The sequence below is a fragment of the Falco biarmicus genome, chromosome 6, assembly GCF_023638135.1.
Source record: "Falco biarmicus isolate bFalBia1 chromosome 6, bFalBia1.pri, whole genome shotgun sequence".
Lineage (NCBI taxonomy): Eukaryota > Metazoa > Chordata > Aves > Falconiformes > Falconidae > Falco > Falco biarmicus.
In genome coordinates, this window is record NC_079293.1 from 56,760,001 (window position 1) to 56,783,418 (window position 23,418).

At 38.9% G+C, this 23,418-nt stretch overlaps 1 protein-coding gene across 6 annotated transcripts in view; it reads left to right on the plus strand.

Moving 5' to 3' along the window:
* The window catches only part of PTPRK (protein tyrosine phosphatase receptor type K), a 412,154-nt gene that overhangs the window by 183,069 nt on the left and 205,667 nt on the right, over positions 1 to 23,418 (plus strand). For all 6 annotated transcript variants that reach the window (XM_056343552.1, XM_056343554.1, XM_056343553.1 and 3 more), the window contains exons 4-6: positions 6,940 to 7,021; positions 8,932 to 9,047; positions 22,823 to 22,997. In XM_056343552.1, coding sequence (XP_056199527.1) covers positions 6,940 to 7,021; positions 8,932 to 9,047; positions 22,823 to 22,997 — 373 coding nt within the window. The remainder of the gene's footprint in view (positions 1 to 6,939; positions 7,022 to 8,931; positions 9,048 to 22,822; positions 22,998 to 23,418) is intronic.

Sequence of the window (23,418 nt, forward strand, 5' to 3'; positions counted from 1 at the left end):
GCTGAGTCACAAGGTTCAGAGTATACCCCCTTGCTTTCTAAACTCTCACAGCATTTAGGAGTGGCTGGATCAATTCCTTGTCTCAGACTTGGACAATGGATTAGATCTAAAGGTGGGAGGAGGGCAGGAAGAAAGTTTATTAACATTTCTTAAGATTTTAGCAGGAAATTAATTGGTTTCATATCAAAAATTACATAATTAACCCAACTATTTCAAGTTTGCAATATATATTACAGCAAAGGTAATACCTACTGAAAGTTTGCCCTCGAGTTCAGTGAAATACTCACGTGTTATGCCTTTGCTTTCCCCGGTGGGCGATGGGTTGAGCCTTGAGGAGCAGGGGTAGCAGCCCAGGCCCCGCTGTCGGCTTTCACTGGCAGTCCCCCAGTACCACTGACTTACTGGTGTTGTGAGCAAGACGCCGCTCAGAGCTCAAGAGTGATGCTGGCCACAGCCTACTGCTGCCCACAGCTCAAAAAAGTCTCACTTTTATGACTGCTCTTTATAAGGCTGTAAGATCATTGGCTTTAGTCATCAGCAAATTCCCATCCCAACTGCAAGCTGACCTGATAATTTTCTACAAAATTCCAGGGACAATGTATTTTTCCACTTTGTTGCCACTCAGGCTGTGATCTGGTGAGAACATTCCAGGGTTGTCAGGGAATAACTGATTATTTCCATTCTTCTTTTCTGATTTGACCAGTTAACAGGAGTTCCAGCATAGGCAGTGCCATTCTCTGCCTCAGTCGAGTAGGAGTTACTGGTACAGTCGAGGGGTGCTCAACTGCCCAACTCATCCCTCAGGGTGTCGAGCTGACAGTTCCCAGTACAGGCAGTGCTGTTATCCACCTTAACTGAGCAAGAGCTGCTCATCAGCCAAGGGGTGCTTGGCTGTTGGACTCACTGAAGCTGGCACCAAGGCATAGCCAGCAGCTCCTGAGGTCATAGGACAGCCCAGAGAAGGGGGAGAGCTGCACCACCACCAAATATTAGGTTCAAGTATACTTGGAGTCATCCTACTGTGCTTTTACAAAAATTAAAATGAATCAGTGAAGGAGGTGTATATGAGAAAGAACCGAAAGAAGCGGCGGAGTTCTACTATTTAAACTCACCAGATGTGAAGTGTTAAAGTCTTTCATAAGAATATAAAAAGAAAACATTTTTAATAATTTATTTTTTCTAAGTAATGTATTCTTTTGTTTTATTCACAAGTTGAATAGAAATTGTGGGAGGTGCCAAAAACAGATCAAGATGCACAGCATCAGGGTTATGCATACTGGAACAGTGAGGGAAGAGCACAAAGTTTCCAGTAATTCTGGACTCTAGTTGAAGTTTTGGTGTTTTTGTTGTTGAGTTTGGAGGGGGTTTTTGCACTGCAGTTTCACAGACATGATACCTTCTGTTTGCTTATAGCTCTCTAATACACCTTTCCACCAAACCTTGGAACGGATGTATTTACAGATTTGATTTCAGATAATTAAACCAGTGGACCCCCTCCTATAGCTGAACAGAGATGTGTTGCAAGTTGAATGATCTAGACAAATTACAAGATAAACTATTTTTTTTCCTATTTCCATCTCAAATGTCTTTTAATATCTCTCTAATTATGTGTATTAGAGCCTAACAGGGGAAAAAAAAAGGAAGTGAAACACTACATTTCTGTTGTAACTAAACCTTTTAATGTTTGCTTTATATATGTGATGGTCTGACGTGACTACTGTCAGAACTATGAAAGATTCTCACCTTCTTCAGTACCACGAGTAGTCAGAACTAGGCAAGCAGGGGAAGGACAAGGAAAGGTCTCAAGCTGTACTGAAAATACCATGCTTGGTGACAGTGGTTTATAGTTTACAAAAAACCAGCTTTTATAAAATGTAGGGAGACTTATGGTCTAAGGGTAGGCTTTGGGCTACAGAATTGGTCTCCCTCTTTCCTGGCCACATTTTGTTCTTAATTGACTAAGTAAGTATTCTTTGGAAATGCTTGCTTTGATCAGTGACTCAGTTGAGCTAGTAATGAGGATACACTTTTGGATCCTGACAAGAATTAAGAATTCAGTGAAGTTGTATATTTTGTGTATTCCTGTAAGTGCAGCTTAGTCTTCATGGTGATTACAGGATGCAATTTTAGGTCTGTGTAGAAGTGTGAAGATTTGAGTATTTCTTAAGCATGAAACTTCAGCAACTAAATCCTTTAGTGGTCTCTGCTGTAATAATTCCTACTTTTTCCGTTGCAGTCAAATACTGTTGACTATTTAAGTTGTTCACAAACATTTATTTCTGCAACAATATTAGGTGAAGAGTGATCGGCATAATCTGCATCTTGGAGCTCAGATGTTAAAATGAAGTATGTGCTGTTTTGCAGTGCTTGACACAAAACAATCAGATACTTCCTTTCCACCCCCACCCCCTTTTTTTCTGTATGTTGCATGTCATACACTTAATTCGCAACCTTGGAGCCCTTTAGAGGGGTCAGCAAGCATATAAATGAGTGATTTGCTTTGATACAGGCTAATTAGGTTTCCAAAAGGCTTTTGACCATGTCCTTCAACAAAAGCTTGTAGTGAAGCTAAGCTGCCATTGTGTGAGAAGAAAGGTACTTCCATAGATAAATAATCATTTAAGATGAAAAATGAAAGTAGGAATAAATTCTCGACATGTCCAGAAGTAGCCACCAAGGCGTTCTGCAGAGATTTTTGCCTTTCAGCATGTTCATAAGGTACCAGAGTGGGGGCCAAGAACAGTGTGAAGACAGAAGTTTGTAGGTGCAGGCTACTTTGGAATAGCAGGGACATTATGTGATTTTGAGGACCTGTAGAAGGACCATTACAGTATCGCCAACTGTGAATGATTTGCAGTAAAGTAGCAGGCACATTTTAGTGTCGATAATAAGATACAAAACAATGCACAGTGCGTAAAATCCTAATTTCACACGCAGAACGATGGACTCTGAGCTTGCCATTGGCACTCTGCAGTATGATCGTGGTTCATAAAAATATCAGCTTAGAGCCCAGTGATGGTCAAAAAAAGTAAATGAAGTTTTAAGAGTGGTTAAGGAAGTTTGGTATAAATTAGATAATGGTATTATGCTGTTGTATAAATTATGTCTCACCCACAGCTTGATTACTCTGTGCCAGCTCTGCTCTTGTTATCTTCAAAGAATATAGCATGGTTAGAAGGAGCTTTAGAGAAGGATAATGAAAGAATAGGGAATGGTTTCTATACAAGATTGACTGAATAATCTGGGCCTCTTCAAATGCAAGGCAATATTACTTGGGGACATACAGTAGAGGTCTACAAAGTTGTGACTAATATAGCAAGATGATTGGGATTCATTTGTTACTTATTTGGGTCATTGAAGGAAGCCAGGTACAAAACAGACAAATGGAAATGGCTCTTAATGCTGCCAGTAGGAAACCCATGGATTTTTCCCAAATGGTACTGCATTCACTAAAAGCTTGCGTGATTTTAGGGGGGAAATGGACAAATGATGCATTAGGGTTAGCTAATTACGTAGGAGCATGTCCAGTTCAAAGAGTTCTGACCCTGATACTTCATTTGCATCTGAATGGAGGTGCTTCATGAACAAGGACATGGCATTAATTTGGAGAAGTAACTAAATTTTGGAGTATCACCTTTGAACTGTGTAGAAAATTCAGGGATCAAATCTAATTCTCCTCAGTAGCATTTGAGTTACCTGAGCTATTCAGCATTTTCCATTCTCATTCATTGTGGTGATGCTGGTACAAACGAGACAGGATAGCCGTCTCCACAGCCCTGCTCTGTGCAAGCCCAATTCATCCCCCAAAACAGTCTCTCCATTAAGGGAGGCAAGCATCTCTCAGAAGTGCACTAGATGAGCATGCAATTAAATTGTAATAACGGGAAGGACATTTACAGTTGCACAGACAACTAATATTTCCTGGCTACAGTGATAATCTGAATTATTTTCCAGCTAAAATGAAAACATTTAAGCCATTCTTTCTAGGACTGTAAACTGAACAGCAGTGCAGGCCAAGTGCAGGATTCACTCCCAGAGCACCGGTGTCTTGTTGGGATAAATCTTCTCTGGTGAAAGGAATAGCCCAATAGTCTGTTTTTTCTCAGAAGCAGTGTGTGCATATGTGAGGAAAAGAACTACCTCAGGTTCTGGTCTGACTTGTCAGCATTTTCAATTGCTGTTTGCATCTATACACAATTCCCTTTTTCCATTTCCCCTTTTAAATGTGAACAGATGTTATCAAATTAAAGCCTGATAAGAATTTTTTTTAACTGAGCTGCACCTTTTGCTTTAAAGTCTCTATAGTTATGAATGCTTCATAGCTGTATTTATACCAGTTATGAATGTAAATAAAAATATTTTAGCATTACATATATGAAATCTCAACTCTCTAATATATCTGGTTTTTTAATTGCTTTATTTTTCCTTTATTTACCTGATCAACATTGCTCGTTATAACACTTTGTAGGCTTCTTACATTTCTGTATTTCTTCATGTTTTTTTGTTTTGTTGTGCTGTGGGGTTTTTTTTCCTACTCATGGATCTCCATGCCTTAATCTCACTCTCTCCTGTGAACTTCTCTTTTTTGATAACTTCCTACTCTTGGAGGGTGGGAATTAATTAAATTAATCTGGAAGAGGTATAAAAAACCCAAGCAAATTCATTCCTAGATCTGTCCCAAGAAAGGTAACTTTCTCCCCTCTGCCCCTGGTGCAAGAAGGTATCAGTATCCAAGGGAAGAACACACTTACATGAGGTCAAGCTTCAGTGGAAATTGAATATAATTTATTTACAAATGAATAAATAACAGCACAATTCAGAGTCCAGTTCTTAACACTGATGCTCAGACTTCTTATCTGGACTTTGAGAAGCAAAGTGTTTTCAGAGTTTGTGTATGTGGTAGAAGTGTATTGCGTTGTACAAAAATTGGTCTGTCAGAAAGACTTTAAATATCATATTTATTTTTTACTGAGTTGTTAGTCTTCCACACCAGACAAGCATTTAAAAATTAATCCAAATTATTCAAGAATTGAAGATATTCATGGTGATGTTCCTTACTGGGAATGACAGCCGGCTCTCTGAAGATGCCTGAGGAGCTGGTAGACATTGTCAAATAGTGCTCTGTTCAGAGATGTCATTAGTCAAGGGAGTGTAGGTAGGACCCCCAGACACTAAATTCTTTTCTTTCAAGCTATTGTTGGCCAAGGCAGGATGAGGAAGTAGAGAATTAAATGGTTTCTGCAACTTAAATATATTGAGGTGCACATAAAATTAAAAGGGGGGTGGGGGGTGGGGGGTGGGGAAAGAAGTGCAGAACTTTTGGAGAGGTCAGAAGAGGGATTGTAGCCTGGTGCTGCCGAAGTATATATTTGCTCCACAGGCTTCCTCTTTCTGTACTTATAGCACAAGCTGTGTGACCCTGTGAACCACATCATGAACATCCCCATATCCACCTTTCCTTGAAAGTTTTCCTTACTTTTTCGCTCTTTGAGGTTGTGGAACTAGTTCTGAGTATAAACAGACAACCTGGGATCCCTGTCTCCTTTGGTGGGAAGATAAAATGTGCTTTGTGTCTGGGTGGGATGTAAGGGTAAGGAAATGTAGTGAGTGGAGCATATGCACACAGATGCGTTCCTGGTGCAGCATTCAGAGCCAAGCTGTGTGAATGCCAGGTGTCTTGCCAAAGAGGGTACTTTTTATGAATTCTCAGGTCCCAAAGGAGCTCTGGACAGAGGTGGGAGCTGCTTGCTCCCAGTACTCCCTTGAGACAGAAGAATGCAGTGGTCATTACTTCCTAGCAAGGTGCCACGCAGATCCCCTAGTAAGAAGACCTGAGAAAGTGCTTGATGGAGACAGCGTTCTCCCACTCACCTGCAGGAACGTTGGGTTGTTAATCCACTGCCTTTGCTGCTCCCTTACATTGTCCCCAGGAATGGGAAATGAAAGTGCTTGAAAAGGTTTATGTATAGAGCAGCTGACTTGCTCTAAGCCTGTCTTGCGCAGAAGACCCCAACAGACAGTTATTTTGGGCAGTCACGACTGCAAGTTTATATCATATCACTTGACTCAGTCTTTACCCGTATGCTTTCCTCTTTCATATATTCCTTTTAGTTTAGACATTCATGCTTCATCTCTTATCTTTTTTTCTTCTAATTGTTTTCCTTTTACTGTCACTGTATTCTGCCTCTTTTCGTGCATACAAAGAAGCATGGATCTCGACGATAAACGTGTTCTGGTCAGCTGGCATTATTTTGCAGCATCAGTACCAAAAGACAACTCTGTGCTCTGGAGCACTCCAAGATCAACTCTTTGTGGTTACTGCCCATTTGGGGTGGGACAAGAAGGTGGATGTGAAGACACTCTCTACTTTTCCTTCAGACAGCAATTTCCCCATTGCCTTTCAAGAATGAAGAATGAAGTTCACGACTACTACATAAATCTCATGCTACAGCTGTTCTTTTCGTTGCCACTGGGGAGTGCTGCACTATTTCTGTGCTGCTGCGTGTTTTCCTGTGCAATTACGCTGCAGAAGGTTACAGGAGACTTTGGACTATGCTGTGACCCCTGACAAGAATATAAATTTTGTTAAAATTGGCTGATCAGTTGTGTGCTGTGATGTTGAATCTGTGTGAAAGTAATGGCATTTTTTCCAGAATTGAATCATGTTTATACATTTAGCAGAGTGAAAGCAGTATGCTGTTAATTGAGGTAATAAACATGCTTTTCTGGTGTGCCATAAGCAGCAAATCCAAAGAAAGTCATGTATATGAATGGTATGGAACTGCAATACATTGAGTAATAAATATTCCATTCGGTCGTCAAACCTTGTAGGAACTTCAACTAAATGAAAAAGGCAATGTGTCTTATATCTACACGCTTGCCACTGTGGGAATTCTGTAGAAATGAGTCTTGCAAACATTTTTTCTTACATTTTGACAGGTAATATTTGAAGCTGAAGTCTCAGATGGGAGAAATGGCTACATTGCCATTGATGACATCCAGGTTCTGAGTTACCCTTGTGGTAAGTAATGATTAAGAGCTGCATTTTTCTCTGTCTTTTCAGGACATATTTGATATCATTGTAGACTGCTGAGGTTTCATCACTTTATCACTGATGTTCTTTGTTCTTTCAATAGTATTTTTGTTGCAGTTTCCAGGGGAAAATGTAGTGTTGCAATAGTGATTTACCTGGGTAAAATCTGTGTTGCCAGAAATGAAGTATACGGGAGTACAAAAGCAGAAATTCTTCAGTATCTTTTTAGTCATACTGTAGTCAGTGTACATGATCAAAATGGGTGTTAATGTGTATACTCACTGATTAAAGAAAACTGAATTGACAGATGCATGTAGGAATTTTATCAGATTTCATGGCTTTGTTCTTCTTTCTCTCTTTTTTTTTTTTTCCCCTCCTTCCCTCAAACACAACAGATTAAAAAAAAAAAAGGCATCTGGCTATTGAACTACTGAAGGATTGGGTTTTGTTGTTTGCTGTTCTGTTTTTTGTGGACAGACTTCAGGCATTTGTTTGCCTTTCCCTGCTTAATCCTGGTAAAGAATTACATACATGCAAACACAAGTTGTGATAAAGAATATTCTACAAATAAAAAGTTGTGAGGAAGAAATTATTACTGTGCATTTCTGTCATTTGTTACCACATTTTTTTTTGGTAATTTGACTCTATTAAATTCTTCTGATCTTCCTCTAGACACCCAGACTTCCCTGTTCTAAAATGTGATTTCATTGTAATGTATGCTATGGCTGATAATTTAATTGCTTTCTGAAATCGTCAAGTTTTAACAACTCTCTCCTGCAAATTTGCAAAACTATGCCAACTCACAAAGTTGCAATGGCAACCTTACATTTTGTTTTCTTCTACCCCGAACCCATTAAGACCATAGCTCTTAGGGGCTAGCAAGCTTACAGGATATTTGAGTGAGTTACCTCTTCATATTTCAACCAGCCCAGCTATCTGATGTCTCTATTCAGCAAAGCTCTGCTCAGATTCAGTATCTGGCTTTCATTTTCTTTTCTTCTATTGCTGGTTGCGTTGTTGTGTCCCCTTCACCTTTGTGGTTTGGTTTTTTGTGTTTTGTTTTTTTTTTTTTTTTAAGTGTCAAAACAAAAGACACTTGGTACAGCCATGGTGGCAGATTATCAGCATGATACAGTATTCAGATAAGATCTTTTTCGTTACTGATGTTTAAAAAACATGTTTGTTCAAATTTGCTGTTTTTTCCTCCATGGTTGGCGCTTTTGTTTGTTTGGGGGTTTTAGTAAGCACAAAGAAGTAACAGTTCAGCTACTGTTTTCATTAGCAGCTCTTAAGAAAGAAATGGACGAGAGCTGTGTAAGGTACCTATTCCTCATGTGTCTGTCAGCATGTCTAATAAATCCTTCAGGTGGTTGTGCCACTGAGCTTTCCTAGGGGCTTTGTCAGTGCAGGAAATAGATTTGTCAGCTCCTGAAATGCTATATTCAACAGCACAGATGATTTAATACAGTAAAACAATAGACTTTGAATTACATTGCAAATAATCTGAATAGTATACCCCTATCTGCCTGAACAGTATCCTGTTAATTGGGTTTTTTCTCAGTATGCTGGGTTTCACATAATAGAAAGTGTTTGGAATAATTTTTGTAAAGTGCTGCTGACATTCTGGTGTTTGATCTCCTTCTCTTGGCTTTGATTTTTAAAAGACTTCATTATAACTCATGTATAACATAAAGTTAGAAGAATCACCAGAGTAGAAGGGAAAGGACTGAAAGCACTCTTTCGTCTCGAAGAGAGATGAAACAAATAATTTTCTCTCTTCTGTTCCTGTTTTTTAGCCAAAGGCAGTTAAAATATGCATCTTCAGGGAGACAATAATGTTACTGGCACCTTTTTTAGCAATAAGCGTTACTTATAATTTTTGTTTTCCCCCTCTGCAGATAAATCTCCACATTTCTTGAGGCTGGGGGATGTAGAGGTCAATGCAGGGCAGAATGCTACGTTTCAATGCATCGCTACGGGGAGAGATGCAGTGAATAACAAGTTATGGCTCCAGGTAAGGCTAACTCATGCAAGTCTATTTGGCTAGAGGACAAGCTGCTTTCTGGAGGTGAAATATTTAATTTCCTAAGCCTTTTTTCCTACTGCATGCAAAATATTTAGTTTAAATACAGTTTTATCTCTGTTAAATGGAGAAACTTGTAATCAATTTTGTAATTTTAAAAAACTTGGATTAAAAATTCGAACAACCGGTGTGGACAGTGGAGGAGCATTGGTCTTTAAGGTACTGTGGGCCTTCTCTCCTTGTAAACCAGCTCTTCTGTATCAAAATTTATTAACATTAAGTGGAGATAATTGGCATTTGGGATCTAGTAAAACGCAGATATAACACAGCTGTCATAAATTTTGAGGATTATTTTTGTCATATAAATTGCAACTAATTCTTTGTTCAAGCAGGTGGCTGGAGGGTTGTAGCTGTACTTCTGTGTGCATAGCAGTTTTACTCAGCAGCATAATTAATGGGACAACATAAAAGGACTGTTGCATGTCCTTTTTCTCTGTTTCCGTAATAGGAGGGACTTCAACTTTTATGTGTGTAATTGTGAGTAGCATGTATGTTAGAATCTAAGCAAAGACTAAAACCAGAAAATAACCCTTCTCATAAAAAAAAAACCAAAAAAACCCAACACAAAACACAAAAAACAAAACACCATGAAGAAAGAAGACATTAACACCACCATCCCCCCCAAAAAACCACTTTGTTTTGTGATGTGGTGAAGGCCACCAGTTAAGTAGAAGGATGGCAAAGTTTCACAGTTGCTCCTTAAAAAAAAATAAATTTTGCCATTTAATAAGGATTAAAATAATCACTGTAGTTGTATGTGTACCTTTTATGCATATGCTTTAGTTTATACAAAAACTTAAGCACCAACAGTCCTCTAGAATGGTTTCTAAATATGCCCTTTAAAACTTTATTTTTGTAAAGCGTTTATTTCAGTAAATTTTCAGAACTGTAAAGTAAATACTTTTTGGGAAACATTGTACTTTGAACTATAATCAGAACTTCAAAATAATCTTTTTTTGGCAAGCATTGTACTTTGAAATGAACTATAAACAGTTCAGTCCATTTGATTTTTCTTTTAATAGAGAGCGGAGCTGACAAACCTTGAGTAACAGTTGCATATAGGCATGAGATAAAATTTAAAGAGATTTTTTTAATAGATAGAATGAGATTAGAAAAACCCCAATATTCAAAATGGTATTACTGGACAAATATGCCACAATATTAAAAAAGGAACAGAAATCCAGCAGCAACTGCATTGCATTTAGTGAAAAGGTATCATAGCAGTAGGACTGATTTGTACTTCATGTCTTTGAGTAGTAACTTGTTTAAAATGAGCAAACATCTAATGCATTCATTGAGGAAGAGGAGTTTGATTTCAGAAACTTGCCAAATAGAGCGCACTAAGAACATAAAATGAAGGTGAGCTGGGCTTTGCTTTATCAAAGGCAGGACTACAGCAATAGAAGCATACTGGCAAACCTGTGAAGCACCGCCTGCAGCTGATCATGGGGTCAGAAGGGCCCGATGGAGACAGCCAGCTGGAAATCTTCCCTATCACTCACTCCTTGGCATCAGATAACTTTGACAGATTATCCTTTCTAACTTTCACTCCCCTGAGAAGCCTGGTTAGCAGCCAGAGCAACTCAGAAAACATATGTTTTGTCCCTCCATATACTTTCATAGGTGGTCTGTTTATCACAGATGTGGTAGTTTCTCACAGTGGGAAAGGTAAGGTACCTTTAAGGTTATAACTCTGCTTGCTTGTGCTTATGAAGTGCCTTGATATTCTTGAAGATACCTTGCTACTAAAATTGTATACTTTAACTTCTGTTCCATTTCTTGTTCTCCCTTAAACAGTGCCAAATTTTCACCAATTTAAAGGTGACTCATTTTTTTCTTTCTCTGTCGTCATTCCACCCCTCCATCCTACTTGCCTAACATAAGCATTAATCAGCAACTATCCCTCTCTGAATTCTCTTCTTTAGATAACACAGCAAGTTATGTGCAGCTAATAGTGAATTTAATACTTTGCCTTAAAACATGGGGTGGGTATGTATGTGCCTCGTGAGGCTCCAGAGTGTGACTTGAAAAAGGTTCACTTTAACCTTTGACCAAACTGGAGATTCATAAAGCCCAGATACCCAGAAAGGAAGAACTGGCAGATCAAATCAAATGCCTAAGTAATTGTTTTTGAGAGCCCTGAGCTGAAACATTCCAGGAATGTATTTTTGTCATAACAAGAAAGGCCATTGGAAAAAAAAAAAAAATGCAAAAATGAAAAATGTAGGAGTGGGGGAGAAGACACTTTCCAAGTACACTGTGTTAGAGAAAATAGCTTTTGGTTATATCCTTATTGAAAAAGAAAAGATATTTCCTTGGAAAACAAGAATAAAAAGCAGCAAACAATTTGCTATTAAAACCCGTTCTTTAATAAGGAAAGATCTGAGGTGCAATTGGAGATACTAGGGCTTTTTGTGTCTGAGATAATGTAAGATCTCATTTGCTTACACTGAAGTAATAGAGATTTGCAGGCACAGATTTTCTTACGGGCTCTACCAGCGCTCTCTGGCTCCCTCAGACCTCAGTTTTAGAGAAGGGCTACAGTATATTCAGCAGCAGGAGGGAAAAAAAAACCAACAAAACCCCACTGCATTCTGTGCTCAGTCGTGCGGTCCCACAGCTGCTTCAGCCAGGCTTGGTGTGAGCTACCGTGACCTGGCTTCGGCCTCCTCATGCCTCTGCAATGATGCTGGAGTTTTTGCAGCTTGCCAGTAAGTCAGTTCAGAAAAGTGATCTGGCTGAAAAAGATTTTGGTCCAAATTGGATTTTTGTTGTTGAGGATGAGGAGGACTGTTTGGTGGGGGTTTGTTTTGGTTTGTTTTTTATTTATTGGGTTTTTTTTAGCTTGATTCATGTCTGAATTACCTATGTACATAGTCCCAGCAGGTAGAAGAAGGTGAGGATGTATGGTTAAAAGCAGGCAAGAGGGAAAGATTGTAACGATCTGAAGTAAAAGTGGCTCTTGGTAGCATGTCTCATTGTGGTGTCCTGTGTAAACTTCAATTTTATTTGATTTTTTAGATATTGGGGAAAAAGCCCTGATCATATACTAGATGATTTATGTGCATGCGCATTTCCATGCTTATGTTTTTATTAATGTATATATAATTAAGTACACCACATACTTTTGCCTGTCTGAAAATAAAAATGGATAAAAATAGGCACAGCATTTCAATAGTTTCCTGTGTGTTTACTGCTGTAATGACAGTCTTTTCATCAACTCTATTTTCTATAAATGTATGTCTGTAAACATTTCAGACAAATAGGAATTAACATTGAATTGAACTTCTCCTGACTTTCATGGCTGCAGATTTTGCTCTTGTTTGCCTTTAGATTATATGTGATCTCTTGTCCCCTTTCATACCCCTCCCTCCCAACCCTGCATATTGCAGCCCCACTGGACCAGGGTCTGGAACAGTCAGAGCTCTGGCACTGAAAGATAAACAGTAAAGGTAACACAAGTCTTTAAAAATTACAGCTGCATTAATACAAAACAAATATTTGTGTAGATCAAGAGATTTAACTGGTTGAACAAGATGATCTGAAACACACCTTTTGTGACTGTGGGAGCAGGACAGAAATGCAGCTATCACATTTTTTTGTTCTTCACCTTTTCAACCTAACCTGCCATTGAATCTATTATGGTTGTGAGCTGAAGAATTCTCTTTGTGACCTGCAATTATTAGCAAATTCTAAAACAGTTTCAAAATCCTTAGTTTTTTAAGGTGAGCATTAGTGGTGTTTCCAAAATACGTGCAGTCTTGGTGTGGTGTTTTTTTGGTTTTTTTGTTGTGGGGTTTTTTTTTCCCCTCCCATCCCCTTCTGAATGTAATGCTGTGGAGTTTTTTTCTCGGTATTTCCTCCCCTCCTCTTAAAATTTCCACTGCAATATGCCACATACCAACAGCTGTAGTTTGGTGCCACTGTACACACTGCAGCAGTTGGGTTGTGTGATAGGAATCTCCAAACCCAAGGTGGTAAGGTAGCTTTTCTGCCTGTTAAGCTTTGATATGCTCTGTCTTATAGGTTTCAGGAGTTAGCAGAAGTTCTTGCTGAAAAATTCTTCCCTGTAGGAGGTGAACATGTTTGTGTGTGTGTGTGTGTAATTTTAGAAGATTGAATATAGCATATATAGACGTCATAATTGATCAGTTGTTGCCTACTTTGCTGATTTTCTTTTCTCTAAAGTCTATGAATTGTCTCTTTGAAAAGACACTTCAAGAATAAGGATTCTTTGATTTATTAATGTTTGATGCACCTTGCTGCTTTGTGCACGTTGATTTGCTGAATTAGTATAAATAGGACCTCTTTTTTACTCTGTTTTTTCCTCTGTGAAATGCCATGCATTCCAGTGGAGTTATGTCAGTAAATAACCTTGCGAACAAGTCACTTATGCATGTTAATCCTGTGCTTGGGGTGGATATGTGTTAAGTATTAAATATTTGAAAGAATAGTGCACACGGGGCTTTGTACACATGAAATGCAAGGCTGGAGTGGGGGCATCTGTTTTCTCATTTGATTTGGATTTTTCCAAATGTGGAGAAAGCTTCCACCATTTTAAGCTTCATTTCTTTGCTAAGACAGTGGAGAAATAGAATTGACTGAATAGAATAAATAACATTTGGGTACACAAAGACTTCAGAAAGCAGTGTATGTATTGTCCAGCATTTGTTCTGTGGATCTAATTGGGATATCACAGCAATCGGGTTTTTTGCATAATCAGGCTGTGTTTAACAGCTTCCTGAGCTGGGAACAATTGTGGCTCCCAGCAGCCCAATACGATTTTCAGTGTCTTATCAATGTCCAGTTTAACTGGACACTTGCACAGTGCAGAGAATAGAGCTTTTTGCTACAACATCTGTTAAACCATATGTCTTGGCACCTGGTTCAGATGGCGATAACTGCAGCACTAATGAATCCATCCATCATGGCTGAGCTTTGCATTAACATAGCATTGGATTAGGGAAAGCGGCTTGTCCTGGCTTTTCAGTCGGATGTGTTTTGCTGCTGCGGTCTGCAGTGGTACCATTTGCTTGGGCAAATCTGAAATTCAAAGGGGGGACCGCATGCATTTAAAATTTCAATACATGCCTGGTAATCCTGTGCAGATTGCCATCAGAGTGGTGGCGAGCAGGCCAATCTGTCAGCAATAGCTGTGGGTGCTGGCTAACCGCCGCTCCACTTGGGCTGCCAAGGCTGGCAAGGCAGCCCCGCTCTCGCCCGTGGAGAGGCTTGTCAGCGTTAATGCGGTCTGATGCAGCCCCTCTCTCCGCCAGAGGAAAATGTCGTTCCTTGTGGAATAACAGATAATTAAAGCAATTGCCTGAGAGTAATAATTGAAAAAGTGAAATTAAACAGCATTATGGAAAATAAAATGCAAATTGCTGTAAAAACAATGGAGTTGGGCTGACCTCCCAGTGGTACCAACTGTTACCAGAGGATGAACAAGTGTCTGCGCAGTTCTCTGTTCAGGCTCAACAACTGGCCGTTTCCTGCTCCGCTTCTTGAGGAAACCGCCATAACCCTTAATGCCCTGTTTAGCAGCATCTTGGGTTTTGGTGCTGGTTGCCACGGAATGTAATCTGATATTTAGCATTCCTTTTTCTTGCTAGATACTGTGCCTGCATGCTCTTTAACAAGTCTTTGGACTGGGTGCATGCAGATGGTGTCCTGTGATCATGCATTTGGGCAGAACGTTGTGCAGGATCTGTACAGTATTTCAGGAATTTCGACTGGAGAGTGTATATGAGATCGGTGCCTCTGGCAGGGGGCTGAGGGACGCAACACTGACTGTTTTGTTTTGCTTTTGGAAGGGGAGTGTTTTCTCTCAGAGGAAAGAAGTTGTGCCGTACAAGTCCTTTCTTCCCGCTGTACCTAGAAGGTGAAGGCAGGGATCAATATTCAGCAGGAGGGTTTGAGTATGGGCTGTGGGCCTTTGGGGTAAACCATTTAGCTGCAGTGAAGTGCCGAGAGGCTCGCTCATGGTCTCACAAACAAATGTATCTGTAATAGGAGAGTCATGTCCAGTTTAACTTTGGTTTAGGTAGTATGCATGTTTTTTCTACTTTGATTTTTTTTCACCGTTTTCTTAATGTAACCTTGCCTTTTGAGATCCTGTTACATTTTGATACAGTTAATTAACTGCTAAAGATACCGTTTCTTTAGTTTGATGATAAAATATTTGCTGTTCTAGTGCACCTGCCTGTTCACCATTTTCAATGTATTTGAAGAATGTTTTTTGTTGGTTTGCACAGATTTTATGATCCCTGAAAGTTAAAGGGAGCTGAGTATACTCTGGATGTTAGAAAAGCTTTGTTATTTTGCTTTTTCTTTTGTGGGCCCTAGAGAAATTTCAGAGAAGGTGCCTTGTTGGCACGTGCAGAGTTTCAGCCATGGAACTGTGATGGAGAATTTTGGTCCCCTTTTTTGGTTTTAGTCAACTGTCAGGTTTGATGCTTTTTGGTATTGAACTGAAATAAGTCACTCAGTCCTGCTTGCCCTAAGGAGGAGTTGAAGGTATGATGTGTGGAGGCTGTGTGAGGGGAGAGGACCGATCGCTCTGGGGTTGTTCTTCTTTGGTGGCAGGAGTGACGGGTGAACCTTGGACAAGCCTCTGGGGAGACAGCAGGCTTTTTGGATCATCAGGATCATCTGCCCAAAACAAGTACTAATTCGTACAACAAACTGGGCTGTTTATACCAAACCCTCTTTCCTCAGCCAGTAAAATGCTGCTTAAGCCTACATTTTACTTTATCATGATTAACACTAATAGCCATACAGCATGTAAGTTCTTTGCACTTGAGGCTTTTACAGAAACTTCACTTCACTCATTTATCTCATCATTGGTTCTTTTTACTTACAGAAAATATGTTTTTGAAAGTGAGCAACAGAATAGGGTAGAATAGAGGACAAGGCTCCTCTTTTGCTATTACTTGTCTATTTTACCTGCACTTTCACCTCATCGTATTTATGTTCTGTGATAGATGTTCTAATTTTCCAAACATTTTTTCAAAAATATATGAAAAACTGCCTTTAAGTGATATATCAAGCTCCTTGTAAATGACTCGACTTTTAGCTTATTCTGTATCACACACTACTGACTCTGACACGGTAATAAAGAATATTCACCAAAGAAAAATACAGTATTCATAACTTCATATTTGAGATTCTCCTTCTAACATGTTTGTTTCACAAAGGTTTTTCCCTGCCTTTTTTTTTTTTTTACTCTGTATTCACCTTTGATGCTATCTGTGTCATTTAACTCTGTTCTCTCTCTCTCACTCCTCAATTTATCAGTTTCTTCCATAAATATGGCAGTTCTCCCTAGATCCCCAGTCATCTTAGGTTTCGGCAACATGAAGCACTGTAATCCTTCTGGTTTTAATTTAATTCTGCCCTAGTTAACTACATCCTCCAGCCTGCATAGCTACTAGTCATATAGTTTACATGGCAGCCTTTGGGATTGTCATCCCTGTAGGTCTTCCTTGGGGATGCTGCTGCTCCTGAGGCAGCTGGAGCATCATCAGGTGCTGTGGCCTGTGCCACTGCCTGTGCCCTCGGTGGTGCTGGGGGCAGCTCGCTGACCACTGTGACACTGGGCACCGCCTGCTCCTGCTGCTGTTTCGTAGTTTACAGCTGGACCAGCTGTGGTGGAAGCTTGGTCACTCGGTGAAGTCCTGGTAGTATTTCCTCAGCCAGCCAGTGGCTTAAACCCATAATATGGGTTTAAGAAATAAGACATAAATGAGACATCTGAAATTAAAGCGATGTTTATAAAAACATATATTGCTATAAATTCCTACTGTTGACTCCTGTGAGTCATGTCTATTAATGACTGTGTTCAGGTCTGCATGTGAGACTTGATGAATTACAGAAGAATAAGAGCAGCTGGTGTACTTGGCTGCTTTTAGAAAAGGGTAAAGTTGTCTGCTGAGAAGTGTCTGAGGAACTGTCTTGTGTGGTGTTGGTCTTCAGTAATTGCTTTTTTCTGCAACATTTTTCCTTCATTTTCTTCTCTGAACAAATCAGATTTTTTTGTTTTGAGCTGCAGAATGAATGCTGGAGTTCAACGTGCACTGCTCAAGGTGATAGAGATCTTTAATCACTGTGTTCCCCAATTTGTATTTTTGTGAATTGTGATTGGGGTTTTTTTGTTTCTGGTTTTGTTTTTGTTTTGTTTTGTTTTTGGTTTTTTTTTAATTGACAACACTGCATTCAAGAACAATGGGTTTATGAAAAGCTTATTTTTTATTTTTTTTTTTATGTAGATACCTTTTTTTTTTTTGGTAGCATGTGTTACATGCTTAGGTTCAAAATAACAGGCTTTGAAACATCCAGAGAAAGAGTGCGTCATTTTTATTTGTGTATCGGAATGGCCAGGGACACTGTAGTATTGCTACTTTACCTCTGGTGGATTTTATTATAATAAAATAAATTAGAATGGCCACCTCTGAAGGGCTAGCTGGCTCTCAATTAGATTATTTCATGAGAACCCTTGCTTTCTTCAGTAGGAGTCTCAGTGCAGTGTGAGAGCAACTGAGCTACCTCAATGCGGACAAGTAATGTAACCAAGACATGTAAAGTAATAATGAATTTTACTGTACTGCAGGGCTGCATGCAGGATAAAACTTGGCTTGTCACATTTATTCAAGATCTTCAATATATGTTTGCGTGGGAAAAGCTGTGTTACTTTTCCTGCTAATAAAATGAATGTGTAATTCATTGGAAAGTAGAATCTGTCTGCTTTGCCATGCATGTAGGGAAACCAGTAAGTTCAAGCAAGTTGTATTAATTTCTTATTAAAAAATAAAGTTTAACTACATGCTTTCTCATAAAAATCAATCAAACAAAAGAAATTGCTACTTCACCTTCTTGTGTACTAAGAACAAGATAGGACTATGTAGGCATATTATTTAAGGTATAGATCTAAGTCATGCTGTGTTTGAAAAAAATATTACTTAGGCTTAAATCATGTATTAGTAAATAAAATTTACTAGAAAAAACATCCCACTTGCTCAGTCATTTGCTTTTTTGTGGGTGGGGAAAAAATTGAAATTTCACTTATAGTGTCTTATGATAAATAATGTCATGTTTTATTATGTTTCTAGTACATCTAATAAGTTTTCAAGTCACAATATTATATTGAGACGCTTGTGTAAAAGAATAAAAATAAAATTAATAATAAAGATTTTTTTTTAGAAAGGTAGATTTTTCTCCATTTGGAATTGTGTCCCAAATGCTGTAAAAGCATATGCTATGTGTGCTGAAAAGTGCCAGACTTCTATGTAAGTAAAATTTTAAAAGTACAGTTATTTGTTATTCTCATGGTTTTTTATTTTTTTAAAACATCTTTTGGCAGAGATTGCCTGTTATCGCTGCTATTCAAACTATTCACATTCAACCCTTTTCCCTCTTGCAAAAAATGACATTTCTCCCTTTACATGATGAGTAAAACCAGGAATGTTTTGGAGCATTTGATTTACAAATGCCTTTTTCCTTAGGGCAGCAGAGGTTTAATTCCCTGGGCTGCTGGGGACATCCTTCCAGCCCTTCTGCTGGCCAGTGAGGTTTTGATTGCACCTTTGGGGACCGAGTTGCTTATACAAAGTCTCTGCTAGCACTCTGCTCCCCGTATGGATCCTGCCCTCTCCTCTGCTTCCTGTGGCTGTGCAGTGAATCTGATCACGAGCTAATCCGTTTGGTGGTGAAAGTACATGGGGAAGAAACAAGTTTTCCAGGAAGGTGGTGTTTTGTGGGTTTTTGTTTGGTTGGTTTTTTTTAAATTCCAGGTCAGTTTTCTGCATGAATACAAGAATGAAGGTGAGGAGGGGGCAAGTGGGGGCCAGCAGAAGTGGGCGCTGCTGCCAGAGTAATGTGTGTGTCAATGCAGCCAAAGTGTTGACATCTTTTGATCTCTGGAGGCATCCTGGCATCCAGCTGAGAGCTAGAGAAGGCAACTAGAGTTGACTGTAATTATTAGCAGTGGAGTGGACTTACTTTAAGGTGTTTATACTAAGAAAGGGATGGGGATGTGTAAGGTTGAACTGTCCAGGCTGATAAAAATCACAGGTATGAAAAAAAAAAAAAAAAAAGTGCAGGAAAATTTAGAGGGTATATCACTGCAGAAAGTTATGGCATCTTATTGCTGTTTAAACAAAAAAGCAAACACCACCACTTTTTAACCTGAAAAGCTGAGAAAGAAATGCAGATAAATTTTAAATTTGTATTACGTAATAAGAAATGCACCTAAATTCTACCAATTAAATAAGATGCTGGGGTATAAATGTTTCTGGTTCTATTCAGGTTCTGGAAGATCACTAAAATTTCATTTCATATTTATTGAATGCTTGATTTCTTTCATGAGACAGAAAAGAGAAGTTTAAGGCTAATTGTTAATTTGCCTATGATTGTTTTTTAAGCTGCATAGGCTTTATTGTTGACTTTGTTTAAAATATAGATGAAGTAATTTCATTGCCTGAATGTTTTTTAATAAAATCATGTTCCTATCAAATTAAAAATAACCTTGAAGTCATAGGGGCTTATTTAAGATAATAATTTTAAATGCCTGAAATACCAGAATTAAGGAGCGTTTTCCACATGCTTGTATTTCTTTTAATCAAGTGTTTATAGAGGGTAGTTCTCTGTGAAGCCCAGAGTTATTTTCACAAAAGGAGAACTGCCTGATGGTGACCTCTCCTAAATGAGCAATTTAGGGTTATCAAATCAGACAGCAAGGGACTTGGAGGAACCAAGGATCACACAGGGTACAGCCATTACCTATTAGTATAACCTCACATTAATTTTAAATTGAATTTTTAAAACCTAATTGAGCAGCATTTTCAAGCTCTGTTCAGTGTGAGCAGGACATAAATTGAAACAGTATGTACCAGGAACCATCTAATAAGCAGAGAGCACTGCTGCCTTTCTTTCCTTTCTTTTAAAATTAGTAGTAATGCCCTGACATTAAAAAGAAGAATTTAATTAAGAGATCATGGCAGTGCATCTGAACTCTGACTGGCTAATGGCTTACCAGTGTAAAGGATATGCATGAAAATGAATGCAGAGTATTTTCTTTAACATTCATTTTTAAGTGAGAACTCTCTTCTGTTTGAACTTGTCATCATTTTAATGATGGGAAAATATTTTAATGGATAAGCTGTACGTGAAGATAGACTTTGAAGATGTAATTGTGCAGTTGGACTCCCAAGAAACAAATCCTAATACAGAGAAATTTGAGCAACTACTCTAAGCCTTATAAGATAAAGTGGTAGGAAATCACTGATGTAAATAGAAAAGAAAATCTTAGGCTTTGTTGTTGGAGTAGAACTGTAAAGCTTGTTAAATTTCATTTTGATTAATTGCTCTGAAAGTACATTAATATTTCATTTTAAGTAGTAGCCCCGTTCACTTTGTTTCTCACGGTGAAGCATGCAGACGAGCTTAAGTAAGCAAGTTCCGAGCTTTGGAGGGTAAATTATTTCACACAGCAAGCTTGGATGTGCTTCTCTACTGCAGATTGAGCACTTGGCATTCAAATTTAAAGCGCTGGACTTACTGAAGGGTGGGGGGTGGGGTGGGGGTGGGGGGTGTGGGGGGGGAGTCCTTCATTTTAGAAAACTCCCTAATATTTATTTTTCCCTTCACAACAGAGCAGGAATGACTGCATAGGTTACATAGGTTACTTGTCAAGTCTGCTGTCATACTATTTTTAAAAATATGCCTTCCATTTGTTATATGCTGTTTGGTCATTTTAACGATTACATGGCGAGTTTGTGTTTAGTGGGGGAGCCTGGCTTTCCCTGGCTGGCTGGGAGTGGCGATGAGTGCACGTGCTGTGCGAGGGCACAGACAAGCACAAGAGGAAGAAAGTGCCATGAAGTCTGCTTATTTTGGTTACTTCAAGGCACTAGATACAAGTTTTATATTAAGATATCGTTCCAGAGAGTTCAAGTCTTTGGTCAAGACTGAACCGGGGCCGGGGGGGGAAAGTAGCTTTGACAATCCTGCTTTAGGATTTTCTGGCCTGGCCCTGCAGGCAGAGCTCACCTCTGGGCAGCAGCTCCCTGATGTTTCAGCTGTAATAGCAAAGAGGGTGGGTGGAGGGAAAAAAATGGCTGGTGTCCTCATGAAATAAGGAAGAGTCACACCAATAAGCCTGATGCTGATAAAGGTGATGGCATGGTCTTTGTAGTGGAATACCAGTGACTAAAATCTGCCAGGTTTGTGTAAATGAATGTTTTCACCCAAGGCTTGCAGTGAGGTATTGGATGGTGCTTTGACTGCTGCAAGAAGGATGGCAGAAACTAAAATTCATCTGTTAAAACATATTAATAGTTAAATTATAATTTATTATATATATATATAAGAAGTTAATAGTTAAAATGAATATTTGTTTCAGTGAGTTTGAAGCTGTGCTGCCCCCCTGGCTAATCTACTGCAAAACTGTTTAGAGACTGACTAACCCATGCTAAGATCATGAAGGGTAGATGTAAAATGAAGTGTCTGAGTATTATGAAGTACTCCTGCCTGTGACAGGAGGCCAGCTAATACACACATACAGCATTAAATCATCTCCTTTTTCTCCCCTTTGTATTTTGCCACAGGCTTTCAGGTTATTAAATTCTGTGGCTCAGCAGTAGTGCCTCTTGTGTTAGAGAGAAAGCTCGTAGCATATAGACCTCAATGAAGTTTCTCATTCCAGGGATTGATTAGAGCTAAAAATGTCTGTGGAGGTCGCATTTTGCTATGTATCAAGCAGAGCAGGTGATGTAGTTACAAAGAAATTATCATGTCTTTCTAGGGACTGAGCAAAGCTGAGTGCTCAGAAACTGTATCCTGATCAGGGAATAACATGAGGCTGGTCCATGAGAGAGTGCAGTGACACAGGTTGTTCACCTGGTGCATGTTTCTGCATTATTTTTTTTTTTTAAATACTAAATTTTGGTGTAAGGTCTGGTTTTTGATTAAAATCAAAATTGAGCATTTAATGTGAATGGTAATAATGAAAAAGGATCACAAAACAGCTCAAACTGTTCCTACCTTACTGACCTCTTACCCTGCCCTGCAGCTCCAGACAGATTAAATTTTTCAGTGATTTGTGATAGCTATGATTTTTTTTTTTTGGAACTCTTTAAGCTCCTTCCTTTAAATGAGGTATATATTATTCCTCTTTTAGCAGCTTCCTTCCCTTCCCTTTTTATTTCAACTAGCTTTAGGTAGATAGGTAGTGCTTAGTATAATAAAAGGTACAATTTTAGAAGGTATTGAATTTGGACAGATAAGAGCTTGCATTAAAAAGGAAACATTGTCTGTTTGCTAAAAAAGAGTTGCTGAAAACTTGTGAAATCCCTCAATGCCAGGCTTGTTTAAATATTTCTTACAATACACCTGGTGTATCTGTTATAATTCTACTTAAATTTGAATGACTCTCTATAGGAGTTCAACTGCTACTGCTGGGCTCTCCTAGGATGGTTCCAGCTATGAAGCAGGGGTAATTGAGTATGCTGTGGTGCTGATGTGAGCCTGGTGGTGCTTTTCACCCCCAAACTTGAGTCTGAAATGCTTTGGAGTACTGCTTGTCTTTTGATGGGACCTCAGCACTCAGCTCTTCTACCATGAAAATTCAGCATGGGCTGAATGCATTTAGGTTTGTTCTTTTTTAGTGTATTATCATGAGATAACTCTGCCTTGGTTACTCTTATTTTCAGAGAAGAAATGGGGAAGATATACCAGTTGCTCAGACTAAAAACATCAACCACAGAAGATTTGCTGCTACCTTTAAGTTGCAAGAGGTGACAAAAACCGACCAGGATTTATACCGCTGTGTAACTCAATCAGAGAGAGGTTCTGGAGTGTCAAATTTTGCTCAACTCATTGTTCGAGGTAAAGTTTGAATTGCTTTCATTTTATCCAGCGAAATGCTCCTAATACTAGTGCTTTCTACTTAAGTCTTTTATTTAGCCTACAGGTGCCTGATCTGAAATGTTCATACAAAGATAGCTCTGTGAAGCTTCTGAAGTTGTTGTAAAATGAAAGACTGGTTTGCCAAACTTCATACGATTGCTTTCCATAGAATGCATATGAGTAAAAGCTCTGATCCTGCAATGTGTGTAACATGCCTGTATGATTTTCTTTGGATGCTGTTTGTTGAACTTAAGGTGTAAACTGTTTAACTTGTCATAAATGGTTTTACAGATAAGAGAGATTCTACTGTACTTAGTTAACAACCCCTTTTAAAATCTGTTTTCTCAAGCAGCCTGGCTGTACAGCAAATAATATGTTGTTCTGTTACCTGGGAGACAGG